This window comes from Carcharodon carcharias, chromosome 12, assembly GCF_017639515.1.
Source record: "Carcharodon carcharias isolate sCarCar2 chromosome 12, sCarCar2.pri, whole genome shotgun sequence".
NCBI lineage: Eukaryota > Metazoa > Chordata > Chondrichthyes > Lamniformes > Lamnidae > Carcharodon > Carcharodon carcharias.
This window is the reverse complement of record NC_054478.1, coordinates 84,163,397-84,187,999: the sequence shown is the minus strand read 5'-3', so window position 1 is coordinate 84,187,999 and position 24,603 is coordinate 84,163,397. Positions and strand designations below refer to the sequence as shown.

The following is a 24,603-nucleotide window of genomic DNA, read 5'->3' as shown; positions in this document are numbered from 1 at the left end:
TCTATTACAGTAGTTGCAGAGCAGACTTACTGATGATGATGCCACGCACTTCCATTACGTGGTTGCATTCAAACATTTGCACACTGGATGAGGAAAAGACGCATTTTGCGAATCTTGCCATCACTTTTTTAAAAAATTTAATAAGTATGATTAAGTTCAGGGTTTATTACTCTGTCCTAAAAATCCCACCTTAACTTTGGAATTCTAACACATCTCCCTGCTGCAGGTGGGCGGCTTGGCTGTTGATCGTCAATAGATCCATTCTACAAAATAGGCCGGGAATGTCCCCGCATTGGGCGATCGAAAAACAACGGGAAGGCACGCCGCTTATTTGTTTGCTTTCCAACGCTGGCAGTGACCGTGCTTGTTGTTTTCGTCATTTAGTGTGGTTGATGGAATTCCATTCTTGTGCTGCCTTCATTCCCAAACGATTTTTCGAACTTTCTAAAAGGAGAAAATCTGCCATTAACAGCACATGTCCACGTCCGGTCATAGGGAGAACCCGCTAGAGTTCAAGAAAATCCAAATAAGGGCGAGCATCAGCTATGGAGGAACAATGTGGCATCCACACCAAACCACGGAGATTTTCCACTTAGCAAAAAGAAGAGCGAAGGGGATAGTGTCAGGGTCAAGGCTGTCACGGTGTCCCCATTTCTCTATTTATTTTGAAACGTAAACCTAAGCTTTCGGGTGTTTTCGGATTATGTAATTCTTAGTCTTGCACTAAATATATAAAATTCTACAAATATTGAAAATGAACAAAACATTCGGAAAGCTCTAAATACTTGTGGGACGTGAAAGTTATTCTCACATATGTCTATAATTCTTTGCGCAGATAACTTACGGCTGTTTATTTACACATTATTATTTCTGACTTGATAGAATTTGTAGTCCAAATCTTTATGGCGTCCCTGCATTTTAAGGTTTACATTTGATCCGTGCTTGCAGCAATTCTAAGCCAGGACAGAACTTCGTTCACAACGCCTTGATGTTGTGTAGCTACCTCCGGGGCATAAACATTGCTTCCAATCAGCATTGGTAGAGAAACACAATTATCTGGATCCTAAAGCGTTCATATTTCTCCAAGACACATTACAATTCCGTTCTTAACAGCCAAACCTGTCTTAGCAAAGGACTTACAAGAGGGACTAGATTTGGCTCTGAAGGTTCTTAAACAATGTTCCTTCCGTGTAAAATAATTTTGCTAAATTTGAAAAAAGCAACCTAAAAGACCAGTATATGACTGGGCGAGCAATGTACCCAGTTGAGCACATCATACATTATTGATAAAGTTCATATTAATTTATTCAGCGTTTTCTCTTAATTAAAAATGGGAGTAGACATGCTTTGATGTAAAACTAGTCTTCCAGGCAAGGGCAAGAGTAGCAGTACAAAGGAAAAAACGGTTGCGTTTCCCGGGCTTTTTGCATTTATGTGTAACATGGGTGAATATGTGCAAAATACAGAAATAAGATTGATGCCACTTTCTATTCTTGACTTCTTTATTATTTCCTCCGCCAAACATAAAAGCAGTTTATATTCTAGTAAAATAAAATACAATTAGCCACTGCTGTTTTACTATTGATAACGGATACTATTCATTATACATATGTAGATACCACGACTACATCTGGAAAAATACGATACTTTGAGAACTGTTCTAAGCAATAGACTAACCCCAACGATTTGTTTATCATAAACAATGAATTGTTGAACGAGAGCCAACATTGTGCTTTTATTACACAACCATGTTATAAACAATAATCAAATCCATGGCTAACAAAGTCAAGCCAGCGGGAGCACTTTACTTGTAAGCGATCAAAAGGAAAAAGCTAGCGGCAGTGACTTTGCAAGTAGGACAGACAAGAACCGATGCCCCGCTATTTCCACAGATACTTGCAGCCTTGAACAAGGGAATTCTCAGCGCCTTGAGGCCTTCACAGTATAAAACTGGTATTTATATACAAATTGCGATCTCAAAATTGAATAACAATCGAAAGATGAAATGCTTTGATGTTAGAATAGGCAATGCATAGCTCAAACGTGTTTTCATCATGAAGTGTTTCTTCTTCATTCAATACAAGGCAATACGTTGCTCAGGAGCCGTGACTTGTGCCGCCATTTATTAGTACCTCACATTTGCCGTCACATTGTACGGGGCACGCTAAAGACGAGCAACATCAGTTACCACAGTACTACGTAGGGAGGCATTACCGCGGTATATTTGTATTTATGCATATGTTTATCAGCTATAAATTGCTATGCAGGAAACTTTTTTAAATTTACAAAACTGCTTTCACATTCTCGTCTACACATTGCTTATTTACGCACTAGCATGGCGTTGATTGTATCAATGTTTATTAAAGACACAATGGGAGCGGGTTATCGCATTAAGCATCGCTTAAGTTTACACTGCACCAATTGCATGCCAAGTAAACAAAACAATTTAATTGTATCAAGCGGTCTTGCATGATACTATAAATGTTAATTTCAATGTGCTCAAATAAAATTATAAGTCTGTAAACCTGTATCATAAGACCCCTGGTATGCCAAAAATACCCTCATAAAATATTACGACTGCAAACGCAGGAGAATTAACGGCTATGAAATCTTTGAACTATAAAGTGTCCTGGTATGCAGGGGAGAAGATTAAATATCAAACACAGTTATCATGAGTGTACGCTCAACACACGCAGAGCCAAGTTTCGCAAAGGGAAGGTTATATTAATAGCAGCTCGAAAGTGAACTGACTGATTAGTCTCCGAACGATACTTTAATGTTTAATAACGTAGTTATAAGCTGTTTATGGGAGAAATGTTACACACAATCCTCCTTAAATTAGTTCTAATGATGGAGATTAATTAAAATCTCGTAATGCATTAAAGCGCCAACGCGGAATGTGATTTGATGGAAGGATTTTATATTAGGCAAGCTTAATGAATATTAGATTTAAACAGGAACATGAAGCAACAGTATTACATTTGCAGCGATTTGCAATATAAAACAAACAACATTCCCCTTCCGTACGCGCGCGCGCGCACACACACGCACATCACCAATAACAATCCTACTGTCAAAATGAGACAACATAATGGAAAGAACATTTGTCATGTCCCTCCAAAAAATGGCCGAATAAATTTAAATCACAGTAGTCACTGCAAATGTCGAGGTAGGATTTTTGTTTGTTTGTTTATCTTACAGTGTTAACCAAGCGGTGGGCCCTATGCTTTGACAGAGGCTCACATTTCTCCCGTTAGACATCCCACTAGCCCAAACTGGTATGGTCTTGTGACCATGAAACTGCCAGGCACTTGGCACCTTCACTTTCACCTTGAAATTTTTTTTGACCGTTTCGCCACGCTTAGAACTCAGAATTAAATGTGTTAGCATAAAGCTCGTGTCATTAGTTTCGGCGCTTTTGTTTGTAGTTTATCAGACAAATGTAGAAAAGATTGAATGAAAGCATCCTTCCAGTCTGAGTATTCCATGGGCATACGGTTAAAGTGCATGTAAAGCTTTCGTCAGCCTAACTTTGTTTGCCGCCACAGTTGTCTACAACAAAACGTTTCTCTAGTGTTACCGCCTGTAGATACTTCGGAAATATTTTTGGCCACTGAATATTTTCAGTTAAATTGTGAGTGAAAGTCAAATTAGAATGCACACGACCGCTGCTTTCATTGTGCCTGACTACAAATTGCAAACTACTTGCAACTGAGTCCAACATAATTAAATCACTTCACTCCTTGTCATATCAAATAAGCTATTGTGATACTTGCTATCTGCAAACTATCGTGTGTATCAATAAACAATTGCAGCTATTGGAATATTAGCCTTCCTATGTTTTTAATTATATACCTTCGTGTACTTCAACTGCGTTATATCTGATTAAAATATTACTATATTATCATCCAATAAAACAACTGGACAGGGAAAAATATTTTCCAAAAACCGTTTTTCGTCATTTAAAAATAAGATGATAAAAGAAGAGCAAAATAAAAGTTCATCACACGATTCACTAAATGTGTGGAACTGATTGGAAGCTGGTTGACAAGTATGAACTCCCCAGCCTTGCCACGAGAAAGGGAAAGACGTTCAGGCAATTAGCACATGTTCGGAAATCTTCTTAAGGGAAAATAGGAAACTTAAAGCAAAACAACCCATTTAATACACAAGCATTAATGCCATTGGAGCGGGTATTAGTGTAATTGCTGCAATCGGCCTCTTTGAGAACGTAAAATTATGTTGCACGTAATGCGTTCGTTCTGTTTTACAACATGAGATTAAAGAGTATATCTTTCTATACATTAGAATATTTCAAATTGCTGAAACTCTTGTAAACATAAGCTTGTTACGTATGTCCAACGGGCTGTGCATTTGATTCCACTTAAAAGGTTCACAGAACATTACCGTCAAATATTCGTGGTTTCCACACTGAGAAAATTGGTCAGTTATTGAGTTTTCTCGCCGAAGTCAACATCCCTGACCGCATCCTTTCCACTTTTACAGAAAAGGGCAACAATTTAACGGGCAACAGCGATGTAACCGGCATCCCTTTGTCCAGTTAAAACAGAAAGGAAACTACAGTTAACACAACGTCATTACCGAGGTGAAATGTACACCGGAAATATTATTAGACTGTCCAATACTATTCATTTCATAACCTTGTTAAATTTGACTGGATTGAGGGGACGCTCCAGGGGGAAAACAGTACAGAGAATGGGCTGTTCAGACACTATGTTGCCAGTTGAGCCGACCGCATCGCCAGGATGTGAACAGAAATAACTATTTAGGATTTTTCGCAACATTGGCTGTTTGATTTAACAATTTCCGCCTATTGTTACATTGTTTAGAATTTTAAAAAAAATAATGGTAATGTGTTCCCCCAGTTTGCTCTATGCATTCATGATGTTATTTGGGGCTGTTATAGACGTAATACACCAGGTCTGATTTGATCTGTATTGTTATGCTACAAAAGCGTTGCTTCGGCCCCATTACTTTGTAACTTTATGCAATCAGCACCCAACAAACCCAATCAACAAGTTTAAGCGAATATACCGAGTAAAGGCTGATAAAACCATCCAAGTAATGTAATTGGGAAATGAATTTTACTCATTTTGGACTCATTACGACGAGAAAATAACGCCTTAATATTTGAAGAGAGCAAGAAACTTGTTAAACTTACGACTGGAATGAACTAGGTTGTATTTAATTCCACACTTCGACATGATATTTCAGATAAGTGGCAGGAAGAGCTTTATCGTTTGGAATACTTACATTATTTCGGTTTTTTTCATACTGATCCCTGAAAGCCAGTTTCACAGTATTGCTGGCCTAGGCTGAAACTTAGTGCTACATTGCGCCGCCGTGTGGCTATTTTCAGAATTAACTATCTTGGCAATGAGTGTCACTGTAAATTGTCCTCGCTGTTTTAACAATTTTTAATTAGCTTAATCAAAATATATATGTCATGGCAACTTAAGTAAGATACGCAAACAGTAAAACCATACTTAGGTCAGTATTGTGTATTACAATGATACAGAAAAAGTCGAGCTGCCAGGTTTGCATCGGAAATTCTATTGAGTCGTAAATTACATTTTCTCTCATTTCCATGGAAACCGAGATACTCGTGGGTGATTGGTATAGTGTTTGGACGTATGATGAACATTTTTGACTCGTTCAGCTTGCATGAGAATGACCTATATGGAAAGATGTTGTTCCTATCAGCTAAGCATAGAACAAAGGAGCCTCCGTGTTTGTTAACGTTGTACAAAAATACTTGGGGGATATCGTTGAATGCAATTTATGGAAAAGCACAAATACTCTGCTCAAGTGCAGAGATATTGAGAAAACATCATTTTGACACTGGACTGTTTGTGGCCTTTAGCACGCGCACTTTAGTAACACGTTATAGATGTTAAAGTTTTAATCTTACTTTAGGAGGGAAGCTGCAAGAACAACCCAACAGCCACCAGGCGCCTATGTCTTCAAAAAGGTTAAAGGTGATGACCTTGACATTATAGAAGTTCAAAGACAACATTATAAGAATTCTCCTTTCAAAATATACCTTAGTATGCTCACGAGGAGATGCTACTTTGTCAGTATCACCCTGGCCTTCATTAAGTTTAACAAATTTGTTTGATGTAACTTAGGTGGGATCCAGATTTAATTTTTTTCCCCAATGTTAGACTTTATAAGTTGACTTGCCTTTGAGTTCGTATTCCTTTGTAAAATCTATTTAACTTTGATTTCTTTCGATTCTTTTGTTTGGTATACAGTGCGGGAGCCTTTCTTAGTGGGAGAAGGTGTAATAAGTCGCCATTAAGCTGGTTAGAGCAGTGAACTTTACGATGTTGTCTAGACAGTTCAAGGTTTTGTAAACAGCAATGCTGTGTCATGCGGCACGGAAACTTGGCGATTAGTTTTCGGGGGAAAAAAGCTTTGAGGTTTTGAGAAGCCCTATTTACAGCGTCGCAGGGACACTGAGGTTCGCTTCAAGTTATCATATGTTGTTATACCCTTAAGTGCTTCCCCTCTGTAGGAGTTTAGTTTAATTTTGAATATACGTTGCCATTACCTTTTTTCTTACAATGGAAATAAATTTGTTAATCAACTTCCAGACGTCAATATGTTTAATCCAATTATTAAAAAAATTGCAATCAACTATCATGTTTATAGGCGAAACGCCAAGTCAACTTTCGGCTTTTCCTTTTAAAACAAAAACATTCGCGGAGGCGCATAATACATGAACAGGACAGTAATCTGTAATATAAACACAAAAAATATGCTGGAAATACTCAGCAGATCAGGCACCATCTGTTATATTTCAAATTTCCAACATTCGCATTACTTTGCCTTTTGTACAGTAAATTGCAATGTGTGCACTGTATTTCAGAAATAAACAACACTTGTATCTTCCGAATTAATTGGTGGTCCCAGTTTTGGTCTGCTTAGTATACTCAATCGTCTATTCATTAAAAAAAAACTTTATTGATAAGATTTCTTATAAGGCTTTTATTCACTTGAGACAAAACACATTCTAAAACATGCATTTATCATGAAATGTCAACTAGCTTGTAACCTTAAAACAGAATTATGAACATTGCATCAAATTTCGACATCTCTAGCTACGGTATGTTTTGGTTAATTAATGAAATACAATGGAAGAAGTAAAATAATAAATATGCATTTCTTCTTTTCATGGGATACACACAACTTGAACAAGTATGGTTAGTTTGGCTATACAATGACTACGACAGAAATAGAAAATACTATATTATCTGATTGACCTATCGCTGTGAACAAACGATTGCTCCATTTTAGCGCTCTATTACCCCGATTTATTGTTAAAAATGAGCACTCTGCTCCTTTACGCCCTGAATCAAGCCTGTTCCGCTGGAATTGAACAACACAAATACTGAGGTAAGAATGTTCCCTAATAAACATTACGGCCGTGTTTCCTGCACAACCGTGTCACCCTTAAATTCGATTCTACGTCGATCATATTAAGGACAGTCTGCTTTCCACAGAAGAACAACAAAACTATTCTCTCATACTTGCAAGTCACACCTTCTGTAAATAAATATCGACTAAGGCAATGGAGAGTTGGTCGAAGAGGATCCACCAGAGTAAGTTGCATCATAGTCACAATAAGGGATTGCCAGTAAAAAAGTGCAGGCGATCTCTGCTAAGTTTCTTTTCTTTCATCCTTCGATTCTGGAACCAAATTTTGACTTGTCTGTCGGTGAGGTTTAACATTCTCGACAACTGCAAGCGTTTTTCTTTGTTTATGTAAACATTGAAGAAAAATTCTCGTTCAAGTTCCCGGATTTGATATTTGGTATAAGGACATCTTTTCTTTCTGCAGCGTAGAGCAGCTGGCGGGAAATACATTAAAAAAATAAGGTTACAAAGCATCATATAGCAACAGACGTGTTCTTCATTATTTGTACTTAAACTCGGCACCAAACGATGTAAGCAACGTTCTTGGTTCGACTGGTCAAATATACCCTGGAAGCACCATTTATTTCTTGATAGTTTTTTTTAATGGATATGCTTAATTACTTTTTTCTTTTATGACGTTTGATTTTCGTTATTCAAAGCAACAGTCGCAGGGGGGAAAATCATAAGTGAAACCTCACCTTGTTAGTATAAAAGAAAAACATTTGCAATGAACAGAAGCAGAAATACCCTTCGGTCAAACTGGAATGGCATTACTGAAATCATTATAGAAAGTTAGAATCGACTATTCGTGGGTTTGCATATTCAAAAAGCCCACCTAAACCGAGTTCCCGTCGTAAACAACCTTTACAGCTTTAAAGCAGATCTTATAGGGTATATAAAATCCTTCGGCTGCTTATAAAATTTCACATAAAATCTGTGAGACAAAATGTGTTGGCCCTGTATTCTAACCCCGGGTTACTACTGCACCTACTGGATAGATTGCTTTTGTCGGCCGCACTGTTACTGGAGGACTCGACTGTGCTTTTTTCGGTTGTACTTTCTTTCTCCTGCTCAGAAGAAACTTTATCAGATGCTGTGATACTCGGGCACGTCGACGCGGACTTCTCGGTCAACTGTTCATAAGTAGTGGAGTCAGAAATCCCATAAGCTGTCTCAAAAAACTGATCAAAACCTTGAGGAAGAATTCCATTCCTGCCAACTGCAGTGTAGAAATTGCAAGCTGGATTTGAACTTCCACGCTGGCTGTACACAGAATCGTTTTTAAACAGCATTCCTGTCCTGGTCGGTGGTTGGATATAGTCTCTATGCATTATTTCTTCTGCAGAGCAATAAGGGGCATAGTTGCTCCTGTAATGCCACTTCGTCGGACGTTCTAAACCGTAATCTCTGAACGCCACTTCCCGGACAGGTTGAACCTGGGTTAAATTAGAGGAGTAAGGAAATGTCATTTGGCAAGAAGTGCTCTGCGGTAAAAATGTTGACACTGACGAGAAATCTGGGGCTGAAACATAGTACGTGCAGCTGGGCAAATACATACTCGAGGCGCAGCTACCACGGTCTTCAAACTCTGTCATATTTTGCTTTCGGAGGTGCGAGGACGAATTATCAGGATTGATGATGTTAAACATGCTCCATCTATTCTACCCGAAAAGCGTATGAACAGAGTCGGCGACAGAAAAAAATTGGGAACGCAGGCTGACGTGCAATTCATCTTGATTGATTCTAAGGGTAAACGAGTCATGTGATCCAATGTAGAAATTACCATAGATCAGTTTTGGTCATTAAGATCCATCCTTTGGAACTCGAAGGTAATACTCTCAAAATTAGCCTATCGGCTTTCAGGCTGTGCTAGGTAGCTGCGTTTGGTTCCCAATGCCAAGGATTTGCCCTGTGACTAAGGATAAAGCAAACACAGCAACAAATAATTTAATCTGCACACCACAGTCTGTCACGGATACCTTTCTATATTTGGAAACATCAAAAACATCAGCGCTGTTTCATTAACTGTTGAGGTCATATCCATAATATAAAACTATATTCTGCCAAATAGGCAGCATGGAAATTTTTATATTTTAAAATGCAAAAAAATTACTACGTGTATCATAAGTAACAAGGAGGATTTCCAAGCCATTTCGTGGTGATGAACAGAAAGGGTACTGCCTAAACTCTACTTCAAGGTCGGATTGACGTGCCAATAGAAATTTCATTGTATGTACCATAGTAAGGAAATTAGAATATGTGCATTAAAAGACGATAACGGCATTATTCATTTTTTATTTTGAAACTAGTGGTTTCCAACCTTTCCCCCCGTTTTAGAAGATCCGGTTTGGCATATCCTATAGTCAAGAATATGCAAATGATAAAGCCATTCCTTACTGTTGAGCTTTATTATGTTACATTCCAAACTGATTTTCCTTCATTAATTGTCTCGATATTGTTGTTCACATTACGCAAATTAACCATCCAATGACCGCGCGAGTTTAACATACCTTCGATATAAACCGTAAATCTGCAAGTTAAACAAGGTTTTGGAGTTTAGTGCCTCCAGAACATCAAAATATAGCCGCACTACGATATTTAAACTATTCCTAAATTGCCAGGCTTGTGCGGGGTGTAAATTTCTCATTGTAATTTCAAAAGTTCATGTTCATGATTTGCATGAATTGGAAACAACACGTGGAAACTCCTTGTGGCAGCTGGAGAGTGGGTTCTGCCGTCTGAGAATTGAAACCAGCGCATCGCCGAGTTATTCCGTAATCTTTCCCATTGGCAGTACCTAATATATGCAGCCTAATGAATAGGTTCATCTGCAGGAAAGTGAACTTCTTGTTTGAAAAGTGCTCGAATTTGCCAATGTGGACTATCCTCTACAAATGGATGCTTATATGTGACTGTCCGTGGTGGGGGCAGGAGGTGGTGGTGGGGGGGTGGGGGGGGGGCGGTGGGGGTGGTTGAGGGGGGGGTGGTGGGGGTGAGGGGGTGGTTGGGGGAACTCCACGGAGAAAAAAAAACTTTAATTTTGGAGAAATTATGGGGAAAAATCTACTCATGTTCCAATTTACTTTTACACACTCATTAAATATTGTTTGTCATTATTTATAATAATATTTATCCCGCACGACCAAGCAGGAGGTATCGCTCTAATCAATATTTATTTACTTTGGTCAGATTGAAATACAGAATTAATGTTGTCTGTATCTACCAATTAGACAGAGATTCGGTGCAGTTAACTCGAGTAACCTGAGGATAGACCCTAAATTCCACTTCCCAGACTGAAAACATAATAAAAACGTAAATGTTGTTGGTTCGGGAAGTGATAATTGTTTGGCTGCAGAGCAATTTTCCTAAGATATGAATTCAAATTAAAGATCTGAAAGCCAACAATGTGTTGAATTCCGATATGTTCGCTCCATTCGCCTCAAACTTGCACACGCACTCATACAATGTGACGTCCGGCTGTTATTGGTATAAAGTATGTGACATGGCATTGTTTTAATTAATGGAGTCTAAAACGCAGTGTTGCCTTTGTTTATTTGTTGTAAAATAAGAATAATAATTAACCTCAAATTAATTCAAAAACTGAAATCTCCTAATTCAACACGGCTGAGTGATTTGGTATGCGGTCCATGATCACGATCCAGCAGAATAAGGTAAAGTCACACTGAAATGTGGATAGCGTGTCGAGCATTATCCCTACACAATAATTTAAAACGAGAAACCTCTAACTTATGTATTGGTTCATTTTTGAAATTTCCTTCTTCTTGAATGTAATATTTCCTTTACATAATTAATAAAAACATCATCGCTGTGTGTTCTATTCATAGTTTATAGAACTCGCTTAAGCATGCGCTGGTTATAATATGACTTTCGTTGTTCCGTATAATAGCTGTAAAGCTTAAATGCACTGGGAATGGGCTCAATGTCATTTCCAAGCATTAACTGTTATGAAGATACGTACTGGTTCAATCACATTACACTAGTCCATGTGTTAAAAGATCCGGTTCAATACTGTGGCAATGGCTGTAAATACAAAGGGAATTAAAAGTGTCCTTTGTTCTCATCTCGTGTTCAGATAACCAATTCGACATGTATTAATGCTAAATGCAGACAAATACCTAACAAGTTGTTTAACATCGATGAGGAAGCAAAGGCGGTTCTGGTATACCAAATAAAGAGTTTTATAGTATATAAATTAGGATCGTTATTCTCTTACATACATGGAGCAAAAGGCGACGCACGGGGAAAGTTTGTAGGGCGTATTTTTTCTTACGCAATTCTTCAAACCGGCGATCTGTTGTTTCACTTTGCCGTTCCAGGCAAAATATCAGAGTCTTCTTTGTGTTTCTGAACAGCACGCAGCATTAAGTATTTCGAATGTGGAAAAAAAAACTCATTAGTCAAGTAAAGTCCACGATCATTAGGTATGTTAGACTTGTGCAATCCAAAAAGAGACACTAACTTGACCTTAACTTTGTTATGGCGCCCCCAGTATCTGGAGAACATGTACAGACACTGTCTGGCAACTCGACCCATAAAAATGAGATGAAAAAGAGATTCCGAGTGATTTCGACGTAATGTCGGACAAATTTCCAAAGCCCTGGCTTATACCACTACAAATACCATAACTTTGCTACAACCCATGTGCTTTGGTGCAAGAGTAATTTATTTTAGGCACAATTATGGAACAAATGAATGTAAACAGCCCCTGGGATGATGTAGCCCATTTATTTCCACTCGCTGTATGATACGTAAGGGGTGTGGGGGGGGGGGGGGGGAATCAGAAATTCAGCACCCAGCTCATGTCTCACCATCCCCAAAACACAGCAAGCAGTTGGAAGAACACAGCAAAAGTCATTTTCATACGTTTCTAATTCAATTTGAAAGTCATCTCACAACGGCGAAATGCTGGGGTCTGGATACATTTTTAATTAATACTTTAACTAGAACTATAATCACGCCGATAACGGTAAAATTTTCAATATTAGCCAATGCATGTCTTCATAACATTTCAAAATAAAACTTACATATTGATAATCGCGCATTAAAATATTTAGGACCTTCTAGAGGCCGGTTCCACATCCTTAATTGCCGACGTATTGGTGGCTGTATTTGTTTCGCATTGTTTTCTAAGGTGGCGCTTGCGGGCGTGCTTCTGGTGTTCGGTAGCAGCCCCCTCAGAATCACCCGTCCATACTGCTGACCTACGTGGCGTTTTTATTAAATTACAGCGCTCCTAAAACAAGCTCACCAAACTCAATAGCTCCCAAATCCACATTTACGCGAATTCGATCTAACTTTCTAAAAATTGAGCAATGCAAATTACTGCACCTAACCATTTTCATTGTGTTGGTTAAAGTACGTGCGATTTCATGCAGAATGTTTACAGCTCTAGTGCAATGGAATTTGATGAAACCTTCCCTTATTTAAATACATATCTTAGGTCTAGTGGCAAAGGAGGAACCTGCACTTCAGTGTGGCGTAGTTTGTGTTCTTCCTCATAACACCTGCCTTTGTGAAATGCAAAAAAGTCTCGACAATAATAACAACCTTTTCTTCCATTACCATCGCCCAACTATCGCAGGAAAGCATACTTCAGTGCAACATCTGGGCTACAGACATCTGCATTTATTTCATGGATGTGATACAAACATGAAGCCCAGGGACCAGGGACATGAAGAGTTACTTTGACATTAGCAAATAATTGAATGCCAACCTAGAATCAAATTCGTGTCATTAAAATAATTTAAAATGTGTGTGTGTGTGTGTGTGTGTGCGCGCATTGTTTGCAGCGCAAGTCGCATTTACATGTCCCGCCTGGGAAAATAAAATATTCTCTGAATTTCATAACAATGTTTCAAGTCCTAATAGTCAATGCACATTTTTTGAATCTGGATATATTTAAGGCGCATGAAAGTTTTCTAATGTACCCAAAACCAGTACTGTCGGCAAAATGCCCAGAATAAAATATCTAATTACCTTTAATCAGAGAACATTTATTTGCGTTGATTTATTTCAATAAAGTTCCCTAAAAGGTTCATGAAATCGCACGGTGCATGTTTAATTAACAGGAGTGCAGACAAATGGCGGGGTTAGAAGTAATGGCTGTTCCTGCCCACCCACGTCCTGATTTGCTAGAACGAGAGGCGAAGTGACTGTAACTCATTCATTCTCGTTTACATCTTCAGCTAACCGCCCAAGCCCAAGCCCAAGTGCAAAGGCTTTCTCCACCAAACCTCATTTTAATAAACATAGCGTATTCACATCAAGGCATAACTTTATACTTTTAAATGAATTAAAAACCGTTAAATAAAATGAATTAAAATTCTTGAAACCGTCAATCAAAAAATGAACTAAGTATGCATCGTCATAACAGGAACGTGAAATAATAATGATGAAAAGGGATTGATAGCACTTGACTCTATTCTCTGAAAAAAAAACGCTATTTCCAAAGTTCTGACCTGTTCCATGAAGGATATATCCCAATGGCGAATGGAATCGTCGTCAATCTGTATGAAACGAATGAATCAAAGCCGCATTCTGGTTTCAAGTGAAACAAGTACGTGGAACCGTGCGCCCGGGCCAAACCATATTCAGGTTGCAGCAAAGGATAAATGATTTCTTTTTATTTTGTAAATGTTTCTCTTATTTTTTTGTACAATGATCACCTCTTTCTGGCGATTGAGAATGGAAATTATTATCAATTAATAGAAGCTTCTGAAAGAGAGGGGCGGAAAACTATTTTGGTTCAATGAAAGTAGGGGCAAGCTATAAGTAAAAAATCATAACGCTCAAACTTAAAGTTAAATGGCATGTTACAGAATCCAAATCCAGCTGAATACAACTAAAAGAGATGCCCACAGGATGTCCTTATGTATTGTGCGGTTTCTATTGGTGCTCTGGTTTTGCTTTAAGATTAGTGTATAAAAACGCAACTGACGATAAATATTTGTCTCGTGTAACCTGGATTGAAATGCTGTTATTCTTTATGCTCCAAATTTCCAGAAGGCCGAGAATTTGTACAGTTTAAACACAATTAGATCGGCAAACTCAGTAAGTTTCCAGATCTCCTATAGGATACTGAGGAAAATTGCACAGTGATTTACCAATATCGTTACAACAATAATGCACTAATCTGCAAACGATTAGTTACGAAGCTCTGTCTAAATAACAATTCGAGTCTACCAAACCTCTAACCCATGCATCAGGTTTTTAATTGAAACTTAATCAGAAATTCGGCGTTGACTTAATGTTACTGGAGAGAAACCACTGCAATAAGTTATTTGTAGAAAACATTGGGAGGCATGTTTCTTTATTTTTATTTTGTTCAATATAGGTCTTTAAAGGACCCAAGTAAAGTACAATTCCATAACAATTTATCACCCGTGTGTTTATTATTTTAATTTCTGGCACCGTTGTTTATCTATTTTGTTCTATGCACCGGATTCACGTGCAATTTCACCAAAGCAACTCTGAATTATGAAGCCGAGGTCGCCGCAGCCTTGAAAACAACTCAGCGCCAACGATATAGGGCAGTCACAGGAAGTCAATAATAGGAGAACCTTCCCGTTCGTCTAATTCAAATCCACACAGACCACTATCACCTATTGTGGGACACGCATTGTTCGCGAAAAACAAATGTGATAGTCCGGATAGGTATGCATCCTTATCAGAATTTCGCACACTTTGAATTAATCAATTTTCCAGCTCCAACTTCACATCACATTTACAAAACATGAGTTGTACATACAAATGAAAAATTGCTTCGTCGCTCATTTTATTAGGACTCAATTTACATAGGTAGAGTGCATGCATAATATTTATATATTTAAGATTTAAACTCGAATGTTCCATTCTAATTACCTGCTGTACTTACATTCTCAAAATGCAGAATATCTGCTTGTTACTCGAATGGACAGTGATGTGGCATTTTTTTAAAAAAAATTGAGGAAACAAAACCATTACAAATGTCTCTGAAACTAATAAATGATGATGAGAAGACGCCGGCACGTTATTCACGGACAGCAAAGTACAGGCCACAACAAGTCAATTTTGTGCCTTGCGATAAATTTCCTGCTATAGCAAATGTTCACGAGGTATCCGTAGTTTGCATCTCAGTCCCTGTATGTTGCTGATGTTTAACTAAGCCAACACGCCATGGACTAGTGGCAGTGGCAATGTAAGGTTAGATTGCTGTTTTATATGACAGCACATCAAAGGAGCACCTATCCATTAAAACAATGGATATTCTTGATCTACATGCTTTCTGCAAGCAAGCTTATTTACCGTAAAAAGTTCAACTCACGACCTTGAAACTCACATTTGAACTTTACTTTGGCCTAAAAGAGTGAGAGTGTTTGTTCGCGCATGACGAGCCTTTTCTTTTTCATACGCCGGTTTTGAAACCAGATTTTTACTTGTTGGTCGCTCAGGTTCAGTCTATCGGACAACTCTTTTCTCTTCTGGCGATTGATAAACTCGTTCGCAAGAAATTCATTTTCAAGTTCAGCTATTTGCTGTTTTGTGTACGGCTTGCGTTTCCTCCTTGACCTCACTTGGGACGGACACCAGGGCAGACCTGCAAATCGAAATTGAGAGGAAAAAAGGCTGAAGCAATTGAAATATTTCGCCACCCTTTCCATTCTAGAATCATTTATATTTTCAGCATGCTTTGTTACTTCAGGCAATAGCATTTTTTTTAACGTTGCAACGTTCATATTATTCTTTTTAGAACTGGTGTCGAAACTTCGACAGAGCAATATACTATTTTCTACTTAGCCTTTATAAATTAGAGAAAAAAACATCACTAGTAAATTATTATATTACCGAGAAGATGGTCAAATGACACAAATTTTTTTTTCCAATTAGGCATTCAAGCGTCTTAATATTTTGCAGTTGCTGCATCAGAAATTCGCCAATTCTAAATTCCAACAAAGGAATCGCCCTGGAAAATTGGCTTCATAATAAAATGGCGACAAATTCAGTAAAGGTCCGATTTCCTCATCATTTAAATGTTAGTTGGAAGTCAGATTGCAGCGTTTTATGTTGTAATTTTAATGTAAAATTTAATTTAGTTTCAAACCATTTAAGCTATCATTCAAGGACGGCTGGCATGCTTTCGGTTTCATTGTGTTTATCACGTCCTAATCATTTTTGTAATTACAAGAATTATTTCCCTGCTGGTTCTGAATGCAATCAGCGCAAGGTTTTCAGGATCGCTGTTTGATGTTCAATCTATGAAATTCACGTTAAGGTGACAGGTAGCGCGTTTGGAAAGGAGGGATACTGCTGTTTTTCAAATGATGATCGCTTTAATATTGCACTGATACTATACCATCGGAGGATCTGTTGCATACTGGAGTTACTGGTGACTGTAATGACATACTGAGGCTCACACTTTGCTTGATGCCATCATTTACAGTGGGAGAGTTGGAATTCAATTCAAAGCCTTGGTTATGTAATGACGAGCCATGCAGAGATGTTTCCACGTTTGGGTACTCGTACTTGGCAGGATTGATGTTGACTGAAGAGGGGATGCTGTTATCACTTGGATAAGACTGAGTGTGTCTGCATCTCTCCTCCAGTTTCCGGCTGCTGTCTTGGAAGTAGTATTTGTTAGGCTCTTCGCCGGCTGCTGCCTTGTCTGATCCATGCTTATTGATGCTGATGGAGACTGAGTTGCTGAGGTAGGACTGAGAGTAGCCGCTAAAGGCGCGGCTCTGCGGCGGCGATGCGCATGGACTCGAAGTCCACGGGAGCGAGCACACCTCCCTGCGGGTATAGGAGAGTGCTGGCGACAGAGTTGCCAGTTGAGTCCCATTCGGACGCAGGTTGGCGAAGTAGAAGGGCTCCGGACTGGTAAAATTTAACAGGGAGCCGACATAGCCTGAATTTAGCAGATTGTGCTCGCACATTTCCGAGGAACGCGATCAGATCCTCTCTGTCCCCTATTTAGCTTCCAGACAGAGATAAACGAAAGACGCTCGCTGATTGGCTCCTTGGTGGTCACAAGACAAACGGAAACAGCTTTTTTTCTGGAACCGCCTCCGTCCCAGTACAACTCACATCTGAAATGTCCAAGTACACGTCCATGTGCACCTTCATCCCACTTAATGGCTGTTAGCCCAACGCAACTCGCTGAAGTCAACAGGATGCATATATAGTTCATAAAAAATGTTCTAATGTAATAAATTGGACACAGCTTCAACAGATTTCCGAGCATTTCACATACTGTAAACGGATGAAACACTCTATTAATCCCACGTTTTTATTAATAAAGCTTCACATATCTGAAATGTTCAAACGTTCCATTGATTCTATCAAATCAATTTCAATAATTCCTGAAAGCCTAATAGCTAAAATTGGTACGACGTATTACCCGATAATGCACTATTTTAACTGGTGATAATTCGTAACATATACCTATGTGGAATAAAAATATAACATGCTCATTAAGAATACCATAGAGGTTTTATATTTTAACCTACTCCATTTAGTTATTTATGACCGGATATCTCTGTTGAGTAATAACAATCGCTATGCGGAGGACATCTATGTTTAAATCAGGCATGCTGTTTGTGACCTTACTTTAATTCATTTTGGTAAACAAAAAAGGACGAATATGACGGTAAGCGGCGACAATGTTTCAAAACTAAACACGTGAACATTAGCGCAAATTATCTATGGTGTTTGGAAAATGTATTCTGTGCCTAACTAGTTAAGGGACCGTTTAAAAATCGAATAAACAACTAATGCACCAAATGTAGTGCGATCAGATCCTTTGCCCCTTTTCGTACAACGTAAGCGTTCATAAAATTGAACAATGCCCTACATCAGCATAATAGAAACAATGGTCTTATTCTAATTCTCGCCATTGAATTCAATTGTTTAAGACATTTCTGATAAAAAATTCCAGCAATTTCATTATATTAAAGTCTGCTTGCATTATTAGGCAGTAACGAAAACGGGCCCAGTTCTTAGTGCTTCTACATTTGATTTGAATAATGTTGTGCAGTTCTATTGTGTTTAACATGTGCCGCTGCAAATGGAAATGTTGCGGTTAAATTCTGTTGTGAGTCTGTGTTTACAATACTCACATTTCCGTAACATTCGCTAGGCTGGTGGTAGCCTCCCTTAACATTTTACATTTCCTAAAATGTCCGTTAGGAGAGAACCACAAACCCTCATTTTATACTTAGAGAATGAAAATGTTGAACCAAAACTGTGAAGTACATACCAACATTTGCAACTCTAGTATCAAAGCTAAAATAAACGCACCTCTCATTGATATCTGCTCCTCTTTAGAATTTCTAGAAACTTATTTTAAGCCGGATTTTCAGACCTATTCGCAAGCACCAATTTTGTCAATGATTCAAACATTAACGAGGCTGTAACTAATTTAACATTTAACGTTAACAAAGATATTAAAATGTATCAATAACAAATCAAATTGAATGAAGTATCAAACATAATGCGCCTATCTTATTGAATTATGCAACTAACTTTGAGGCTAAATATGACTTTTGATAATTAAAACTCACGCGCAGTCCTTAAGGTCACAACACGTCTTATTTCAACTGCAGAAGTGTGATATTTTAAATGTTTTCATTTATACTGTTAATAATTCTTGGTCTATAAGTTAACAATTTACTTTGCCCTCGAATATATATATTTATCTATTTACAATTTGACACGAATTGACCCTTTCAGTTAAAATCATGTGCAGCAAAATCAAAGCAGATACCGCACCACATCCTCACCGGAAAGAAAAGCGACTGGTCGTCCTCTCTCCCTTTTATGATCTCACGATGCCCTAAAAATGCCGAACCAGTTTCTTTTGCAAGACTTTAAAATCCAAGCGTAATTGCGAACAAGGGCGCTTTACCGAAGGTGGGTCCGCAACTAACGCTTTTTGCAAAAACTCGAAATAACTTCACAAAATGAAACTCCTTAGTTCAAGGTCAATGTCGAATGGGATCAAATCGCCATTTTTTTTAAAGAAATGTTGCTAACTTCGTTTTAGTGCAAAATGTGCTTTCGAATGAAAAGTCACCCCAGTTAGTAAATTAGTGCCGCAACAGGAAAAATTAAAGCTTTCATTCGAACAATGAATGACATTGGGTGAAGAGTCCACACTTTACAGCTACCATAGCAAACGCTGCTTTATTGTTCGTATTGTTTTCTTAAAGCTCTCATTCGATCACGATCATTATTTCAATACAGTTCCTGAAATTCTATCGTAACTTATATAAGAATATACTGAAGAAAACTACAATCGAGCGATTTATGTGTTGTATATTTCACAGAAACTAGTAGTAAAGCTAATTCACCTACATTCTTTTGTTTACAATATGACACCAGTGCCGGGTAGTGCTTGGTTATCCGGATGTGAACACAAAATAGATTAACATGTAGAAAATACACTTGCTGTATAAATTCGTGAAAATACCCTAAATCTAACTGATGTACAATGTTAAACCCCAGATTATTAACAAATTGAACACCGGCATTCGCAAACTTTACATAGTTTGAATGGAAATACTTACTTTAGCGCGCTTTTCTTGAAAAGTACGCAATGCTGCTGTCTAAGTCGCTAATGCAACCTTTCAATAAGATCTTGAAAGAAAAAATATTGGCCTAATTAGTACATCTGGCACTGGTTTGCGGCGTAAAGTACGAACGACCATCTTGTGGCCCGCGTTTCAGTAGTACCAACGATTATGTTGCTTCGTGTTTTACGGCAGATTGTCCAGTAGATGGCGAACTAGCTCTGCGATCAGGGTAGTCCTTATTATTCATGATGCTAAATAAAGTCAAGGTCAAAGACCATAACGGTAGTCAAGGTCAATGGTAAATAGAAATTTGACGTCAGATCGCTGAACATCCTTCCTAAAATGTATCTTAAAACCACGGAGATCCGAGAAGTTTAATGAAAGAAAGTCAGCCAGCATGCATGCACATGTTAAATACGACAGAACACGAAGTTTTATTTAATTTTAAAATCCACAATGCTTTTCGATCTTCTTCTGAGGTTGGCTAAGAGGACTTATCCCAATGCACAGGAACATGGTTAGAAAGTGTTAGCAGATGCTAAATAAAGATGGCAGGGTCAGGAGCATTATCACCTACTAAGGTCATGCTCATATAAATGCCGGCAATCACACTTAGCTTAATTCTAAACTTCATCACTTAATATTTCTATTTCAAACAGGGGAACTGATTATTCTCTCACATGCTTATCCCTATAATAATTTCCCTTCAAGAGGCTACTTTCATTCTGTTATGAGTACGTTGCCCACATCATCATGTTGTGTTTTAATTACACGCCGTCGCCGACAGGGATGATTCAATCGGCGTTTAAAGAATTGTTCAGAGATTACAAGGTTGCCCACCAAATTTTAAGTTTAAGATTTTTTTAAAAGCAGTAGCTCGATTGTTTACACGTTTAATTGCATTTAATAATCAAAAATATGTTTTGTAGCACGCATTTTATCGTGCCTCTCTTCGAAGTTGTTGGTTCTGATAACTAACTGGCACTTTGTGCCAAGCAGTTTATTTATCTGCTAGTGATTCTTTGCAGCAAACCGCACAAAATAATGGAATTGGTATGTGAAATGAGCACAACACTACCTTAAATTAACCAGTACATGGAAAAGCCACATAACGGCAAGCAACCTGGCACTTCTTAATATCAGAAATTAGTGTTCCAATGGTTCGACCATATTTAAAATTTACCTCACTGCACGACCCATTTTCTACCTTCAATTTGGCCTACTCATAATCTGCTTTAAAACGCAACAGCCTGGAAACAGCACAATGTTTCAAATAGTTTAATTTTATATTTACAATCCACGCAGCAATTAAATACTGAGAAAAATATGTTAACATAAGATATCATTAAAATAATTTATTTCCACGCGCACATTTCCAGGTCGTTACAGTTTGTTAATACCTAAACCCTACTTATTCTTATGGTGTTTAGAAATTTGTATTCCCCCTCCACACCCCCTCCCAAACACCGCGGCACAAATGTGACTAATGTACATGTGTAAATTAGAGAAGCAATTCGTGTAAATACTGCTGAGCTTAATATAAAATATAACCATGTGACAAAACAAAAAAATGTTGAATCCATTTACAAGAAATATAAAACTTGAAGACAGTTAAAGTGTGATTTGTTTTAATATTTTACACGGCATAGATCAAAATAAGGAAACCATGCGAGTTCATATTTAACTCATCCTGGGCAAAGAAAATGATGGTCAAAATGAGCAAATGTTTGCGTTAAAAATGTACATAAAACATAGAAATAATGCCGAACTTCTCCACTATTTTACTCGTATAGTTATCATGATTACAATAATGAAGTAATTTAAGTATACAGCGCAACAAGTTACTAATGAGAAAACAGCTGTAAAAGTTTCAATGAAAGGCACCGCATTTAAAACGACCATGGGGCATTCAAATATATTAGCATTTGTTTTGAAAATAACAGTCTTAAATGAACAAAAGATTCAAAATGCAGAAACATAGATTTTCGTACTTGAACTCATAACTTTTAAGGACATTTTAAATTTGACAAGCATTTCTCTTGAGAGACTGAATTTAAGTTTAATGTTTGCATTTACTGAGGACAACGTGTAACAATAGAACGTTCTGCAGTGAGTAAAAAGGTCCTTTCAGTATCTAGGCTAAATAATTTATTATGAAAATGATTGTAAATTCGCTGCCGATTAATATGATAATATCTTATGAGATTGTACCGCAGTTAATCTGTAACTATCCCATTTATATTTAATTTCTAACTGGCACTGATTTGAAATGGCATTTTAGCAATATACTTTCAATCATTTACAACAGAATGGATTTTGTTGCTAGTATATATGATTAGCATTTGAACCCACTCGCAATCTAGCCATTGTACCTCTTGCAAAGCATGACTGAAAACTTAAATGTTAAATAGAAATTGCTTTGCATCAACAAAGTTATAAATACGTTCCATTTGATGTCAACTTTTGTGTCTGAATGTGTTATCAGTTGTCGACGCCATTTTATCTGCATATTGCAAAACCTCCGATAACTCAGCTGAACCCTCGAAAAATGTACTTAAAACTCAACGAAGCATTACTTTGCAGCAGTATTTGCAATGTCACTCGTGAAAATAATCCTGCACGGTAACACAATGCAAGTGCGTGAACGTGGAACTGTTCGCACTGTTAAGAATGCCTTATTTTTTTGAAGGTGATGAAATCAGATCAAGTGTTTTGGCAAAGTTTTGCACAAACATTTTGTGGAAATTGTCGGTTTAAGTTTTTTTTGTAAATCCGAAGATGTGTCTTGAACGTCTCCCACATTCATTTAGTTTTCCTTTCTAAAAGGAAAACCATCACATGTAATTTACAATGAGCCAATACCCTGGGCACTGATCTCTGCCGCATCAAGGTATATTTTCTTTGACTTTGGAAACCACTTTCTTCTCCTTGACTCTTCTGTTCTGAAACCAAATGGTAACTTGTCTTTCGGTAAGGTTGGTGGCTGTTGATATCCTTCGCCTTTTTTCCTTGGTTATGAATTTGTTTGTGGCGTATTCTCGCTCCAGTTCTTTAAGCTGGGTTTTCGTATAAGGAACCCTTTTTTTCCTCCCTCGCCTGTAAATGTTTATATCAGTCTGATTGTGCATCACATCTCCTGAGAGGGGAAAATGCAAATGATAAGAACATGGACGTCAAGCAGCAACACTTCAAAGAATGTTAAATATAAAATAGAATATTGGCATCCCACATTTTTAGCTTTTAAAAAACATACGTTTAGTCATTCAAATGAGACTTTTAGGTATATGGTCAATCCCACATCTCACGCATTAATTCAGATACATGATTGCTCTGTGTTTCCAGGTATTATTCACTTGAAATATAGTCAATTAAAAAAAACTAGAGAATTCCTAACAATATTGCACCAAACCAACGTGGATTTATTTTATTTCCGTAATATTTAAAATAATTGTGACGTTTATTTTTCTGTGAAAATTATCCCTTAATACCTGAAAGAGGAGATTTCCAAAAATGTGGAGTCTGTGTCTGATCTTTCGGGCAATACACTTGACCGTTCCAGCCATTAGCAAATGACCAAGGCTGATAGCCCTCCATGGAAATTAAGGCTTCATGCCTTGGCTCTCCGTGACCGCTTATTGTGGGGACTACTGGAACGTCCAAATAGCCAGAGACCCGTTGGTATGGATTGGGGTAGCTCTGATAAAATGCAAATTCTTTTGCCCGGGATGACACCTCGTCAGTGGGAACAGGGGTGTTCGTCAAACCCGAAACGTCCATGTATTTGTCCACTGGGTAGCCGGCTAGAGATGCATGCGCACCAGATTTCAGTCCAGTTTGCTGAATGCCAACATTTCGACAACTGTAATAGCTGCTTCCAAAATGATAGCCGTAGCTGATCGCTGGGTTTGGAGGGCTTGTCGGAGCTGGGCATGGGCTACATTGCTTAGCAGATTCAGAAATGACAGAATGCGTTCGATCTCCGACGGAGTAAGCGGGACCCGAAGATAACGAGTTGTGATGAGCTCCAAATGCAGAGGCAGACAGAAAATTCCTGCATTGATTTGAAGGGACGTTCCCTCCCAGTCCTTCCATCTCCGAGTTAGTTGTGTTGTTTCTGTTGTGCAGGTACCTGATTGTATCAGTCCTCCAAGGGGCTGAAAGAAAAGAAGCTGTCATATCACGACCCACTGCAAACTAAGTACTGCTTTATAAAAGCAGTCTCGGGAGTGAGAAGAGGTGCTTATTTTCACTGATTAGAGTGTAGACCGAGCGAGTGAAACCTGATAGGTCGATTCTGACCACGTGATACGCAGCAACTGGAGCTGGCTTCAGCAGTCATTGCAATCCTCCTCTCCCGATGTTAAAACAATTTCATTTTTCCTAAATTAATCCATTGTAATTGACCATAGGGGCTGTCGTGCATTGGAAATAAAAAAAACACGATGGTGTTTTTCCAAGGCAGTACTCTTACGATTTCTTTCATTGAGATTTATTATTGATGGCTTGCATAATGTACAGTTTGGTAGGATCAGTAAATCATACGTACAGCATACATGAGATATTCTTTGAGTCAATTTTCTTTTCTGCATTGCTC

At 38.1% G+C, this 24,603-nt stretch overlaps 3 protein-coding genes across 3 annotated transcripts; all 3 read right to left on the bottom strand.

Moving 5' to 3' along the window:
• Positions 1-7,641: 7,641 nt before the first annotated feature.
• hoxd11a (homeobox D11a) lies at positions 7,642-9,089 on the bottom strand. The gene is made up of 2 exons (XM_041201303.1): positions 8,432-9,089; positions 7,642-7,874 (listed from the first exon to the last, which is right to left on the bottom strand). The coding sequence occupies exons 1-2, from the start codon at positions 9,087-9,089 to the stop codon at positions 7,642-7,644; spliced, it is 891 nt and encodes a 296-aa protein (XP_041057237.1).
• Positions 9,090-15,797: 6,708 nt separating this feature from the next.
• hoxd12a (homeobox D12a) lies at positions 15,798-17,372 on the bottom strand. The gene is made up of 2 exons (XM_041201451.1): positions 16,793-17,372; positions 15,798-16,036 (listed from the first exon to the last, which is right to left on the bottom strand). Exons 1-2 carry the CDS (start codon positions 17,370-17,372, stop codon positions 15,798-15,800), a joined length of 819 nt encoding a protein of 272 aa, XP_041057385.1.
• Positions 17,373-22,894: 5,522 nt separating this feature from the next.
• Positions 22,895-24,101, bottom strand: LOC121285122 (homeobox protein Hox-D13). The gene is made up of 2 exons (XM_041201286.1): positions 23,498-24,101; positions 22,895-23,145 (listed from the first exon to the last, which is right to left on the bottom strand). Exons 1-2 carry the CDS (start codon positions 24,099-24,101, stop codon positions 22,895-22,897), a joined length of 855 nt encoding a protein of 284 aa, XP_041057220.1.
• Positions 24,102-24,603: the final 502 nt, after the last annotated feature.